Source organism: Rhinopithecus bieti, unplaced genomic scaffold, assembly GCF_001698545.2.
Source record: "Rhinopithecus bieti isolate Rb0 unplaced genomic scaffold, ASM169854v2 scaffold_13352, whole genome shotgun sequence".
NCBI classification, from domain to species: domain Eukaryota; kingdom Metazoa; phylum Chordata; class Mammalia; order Primates; family Cercopithecidae; genus Rhinopithecus; species Rhinopithecus bieti.
In genome coordinates this window covers 3348964-3352909 of record NW_016808026.1, presented here as the reverse complement: position 1 = coordinate 3352909, position 3946 = coordinate 3348964, and the positions used below count along the sequence as shown (strand labels likewise).

General features: G+C 33.5%; 1 protein-coding gene across 1 annotated transcript in view; it reads right to left on the bottom strand.

Moving 5' to 3' along the window:
* Positions 1-499: 499 nt before the first annotated feature.
* The window catches only part of LOC108537593 (oxidation resistance protein 1-like), a 111579-nt gene continuing 108132 nt past the window's right edge, over positions 500-3946 (bottom strand). Inside the window, exon 3 of the mRNA XM_017885190.1 lies at positions 500-622. Within this exon, the coding sequence (XP_017740679.1) occupies positions 615-622 (8 nt within the window). The 3' untranslated portion in view covers positions 500-614. The remainder of the gene's footprint in view (positions 623-3946) is intronic.

Sequence of the window (3946 nt, the reverse complement as noted above, 5' to 3'; positions counted from 1 at the left end):
AATTCTGAGTTTGATAAACAGTTGTTGTTTTAAGCTGCTGGCTTTTGGGCTGCTTTGGTGCATAGCAATACCAAAGGGTTATGCACTTTTACTCTCCAGAGCAGCCTCTTCAAGAGGGAAGCTTTTCCTATGCATATGTCCTAGAATTAGGAGTTCATTATTCATGTGATTCTGACAGCAACTCTATGAAGCCATGATTGTTATGCCCACTCTGTACATGGTGAAACAGAAGTTTAGAGAGATAAAACGACTCCTTCCTAATTAAAAAAATCTAATCAGTGGTAAAGCGGAAGTTCAAAGCCAGTCTGACTTCAAATCATACAGATTAACAATCACAGTAAAATGTAATATACTTTGGTTTGCTCATATGTCTTCAATTTTCAATTCAGTTTCTGAGTTATATTTAAATTATTACTTGATTTTTCCTTCTTTATTGAGATGGAAGTCTCTTCTTAAAATAAAACAAGAGAAACAAGGCAAGTCTCAACAAAGAACCCACTTCAGAGAGAAAAATTCTGTTACCAACATGTGTGGCGTTTAACGCTGCATATGACAGCAGATTTTACGTATGACTGTAAGGGCTTGTTCTTGTGGCATTTCAGCTAAATTCATCATTAGATGCCTGCAGAGAGAGAGAATAAATGCTAAGTCCCAATATTCCTTTTTATTGCCAAAGTAGATGAATTCAACAAGTGCAATCTAGGAAAACAATTGAGTTGCCTTGCAGTAAGGTTATTCCAAATTTATTTTAAAAAGTAGAATTATAAAAAACAGTAGTTTTACCATGCTTTCTCTAATTTATGGGTATAGAATTTTGTGGCTCAGATATACAAGCTAAGAAAACACTACTTACCTGCGTTGGCTGTCAATCACCATCATTATTTTAAAAAACCTTAGTCTAGAACTCTAAGAATAACATAACCCCAAACTACATGATTTACATAATTAAAATTTCATTTTAACCTGAACATTACCTTAGAGCTACGTATGGAATTATTTCCTATGCTCCAGCTTACCTTATAAAGAACAGCAAGAAATGAAAATGGTTTTAAGTACCAATAAAGTGGAAAGATTTCTTTAAATCCTATTGATCAGCTTTTCACATATATTTCCTCAATTAGAACCGGAAAAGAATCTTAATTAATTGGACGGGCTCAATGTAGGAAATATTTTATTAAACACAATTAGAGCAAACACGAAGGGAGAAAGGAATTTGAGTTTGTATATTATGTGTGAGAAGAAAAAGAAAGAATTAGATTCATATAACAGTTTGGAAAAAAAAAAAAACTCCAGGTGAGTACTTGTTCAAACTGCTTAAATATCTTCAGGGTTACAAAATTAATGAGGGAAGGGAATTGCTTAGTCTCGGATGATGAGAGCAAGAAGCCATGGCCCAAATGGGAGGAAAGCTCAGACAAGCTGTTAGGAAACACAGTGAGTTAGAAAGAACACTTAGTGGTGAAGCATATACACAGAAAAGTGACTGTGAAGCAACACCAGCAGAATCATTACATAATCAGTGAGGAAAGATTATGTAAAACAGACTTGGCATTAGCTGGTCATCTTGCATAACAAGGGGCTTCTGATCGGCTTTTGCTGGAGTGAGTTTTCAATTGCTTTTTTGCCTTTTGATTCTTAAGGACATATGACTTCCTACTAAGCTCAGTTTTCCATGCATGATCTCATTTAATTAGAACAATTTGCGAATTAGATCTTTTTATAATCCTGTTTCCCAGATGAAGCAAATGAGGCTGAGAGATATTAAGTATTCCACCCAGCTCACACATACAATAAAGGCAGAGGCAGGATTCATTTGGGATTCTCTACTTCTTGATGTTTACATGACTGTCTTCTTATCATTTAGCTATTAAATTAAAAGCAATTTCCTTGGAGATGCTTTCCCTGATGGCCCAATCTTAAGTACCCACCTACTGTCCCACATCTCTCTCTGACAACATCATAAGGAACTTTTAAAAATTATTAGTAGTAAGGCAAAATGTGCATAACATAAAATTATTATACAGTGGACAGTTTAGTGGCATTTAGTGCATTTGTAACATGGTGCAGCCACCACCTCTATCTAGTTCCAAAATATTTTCATCACCAAAAAGGAAATGTCATATCCCTAAAGCAGTTGCTCCACATTTTGCCTTCCCCAGGCCCTGGCAACCATCAATATGCATTCTGTCTCCACGGATTGAGCTTTTCTGAATATTTCATAAATTGATTCATACAATATGTGACCTGTGTCTGTCTTACTTCATTTAACCTACGTTTTTTCGTGTTTTACTTACATCATAGCATCTATCAGTACTTCATTTCTTTTTATACTTTAATAATATTCCATTGTGTATATATATGTATACCTACACACATATATACAGGCACACATATATATACACATACACACACACTATAATTTATCTGTTCACCTATTTATGAATATTTGGGCTCTTTTAAAATTATTTTTAATAGTAATTTATCTGAAACTGTCATATTCATTTATAAATTATTTATCATATTCATTTATACTTATTTATCATTATATCCCTCTACCACTGGAATTCAAGTTCTTTAGGTCAGGGACTTAATTGTCTACTACTCTGCCTTTAGTAATGAGCACAAAAGTGCTTAGTAAATCATTAGTGAATAAATAATGGCCACAATTACTTACATTCCATTGGAATTGGGGATTTCTCATCTATAGAATCTTCACTTTCCTGCTACTACCAGCTCAATGAAAGGTCTCTTAGTAGGACCTTAAACTTCACTGTCACAAGCTGGACCACACCTAGAATTTCTAGACAGTTTATAACACTTCCCAGACTTTTCTGATGATAAAATTCATCTTGAATGAATGTTAAAATACTATCTTCCCTGAATATTGATTCAGTAGGTTTTTAGTGGGAGCCTCTACATTAAAATGCTCATGTTCATGGACTATTCCACAGTATACTTATTATCATGCACATTTGGGAACCTTAGCTTGGAGCAGCAGTTCTCAACCATGACTTGCATGGAATTGCCTGAAGAGCTTTTACAAAATATAAAACAGTAGTTTCCAAGGGTAAGGGTAGAGGAAGAAATGGGGAGATGTAGATCAAATAACACAAAATAGCATATGTAGAATGAAGACATCTAAGGATCTAATGTACAACATGAGGACTATAGTTAGTGTATTGTATTCAGGATTTTTGCTAAATGAGTACATTATAACTGCTAATGCCACAGGGACTAAAACTGGTAACTGTGAGATGATTAATACATTAATTTGTTTTATTATAATAACCATTTTACTATATAGATACCTTATCCTGTTTTATACTTTAAATATATACAATAACATTTTTTACAAAGTTTAAAAAAATAAAAATATCAATTCCTTGGTTATACTCTTGGACATTCTGCTTTAATCTGGGGGTTAAGAATGAGCATTAACATTTTAAAAAATCTTCCCTGCTGATTCTAATGGACAACCAAGGTCAACTAACACTGACTTAGAGCACTGGTTCTCATATAATTTGTGGGGATTTTTTAAAGTCTCAATGCCCAGGTTTCAACTTAGAGGAGTTAATATAACATCTAGGGGTAACATAAGTCACTTTGTAAAATCCTTAAGTTTCTATTTAAAATAATTATAGATTACAGTAAGTTGAAACAATGGCATTAAGAGTCACCATATACACTTCACCCACATTCCTCTAAAATTGTCTTACCTAACCTTAGTGAAATTATCAAAATTAGGACATGTAACAGAATATTTTAATTAATCTACAGGTCTTATTTGAATATTACCAGTTTTCCTAGTAATGTCCATTTTCTAGTTCAGGGTCCAATCCAGGATCCTGCATTAGATCCTGAAAATGGAGGTGAAATTCATATAACATAAAATGAATCATTTTACCCTTGAAAAATCCCTCGCAGAAAAAAAAAAAAAAAAAAAAAA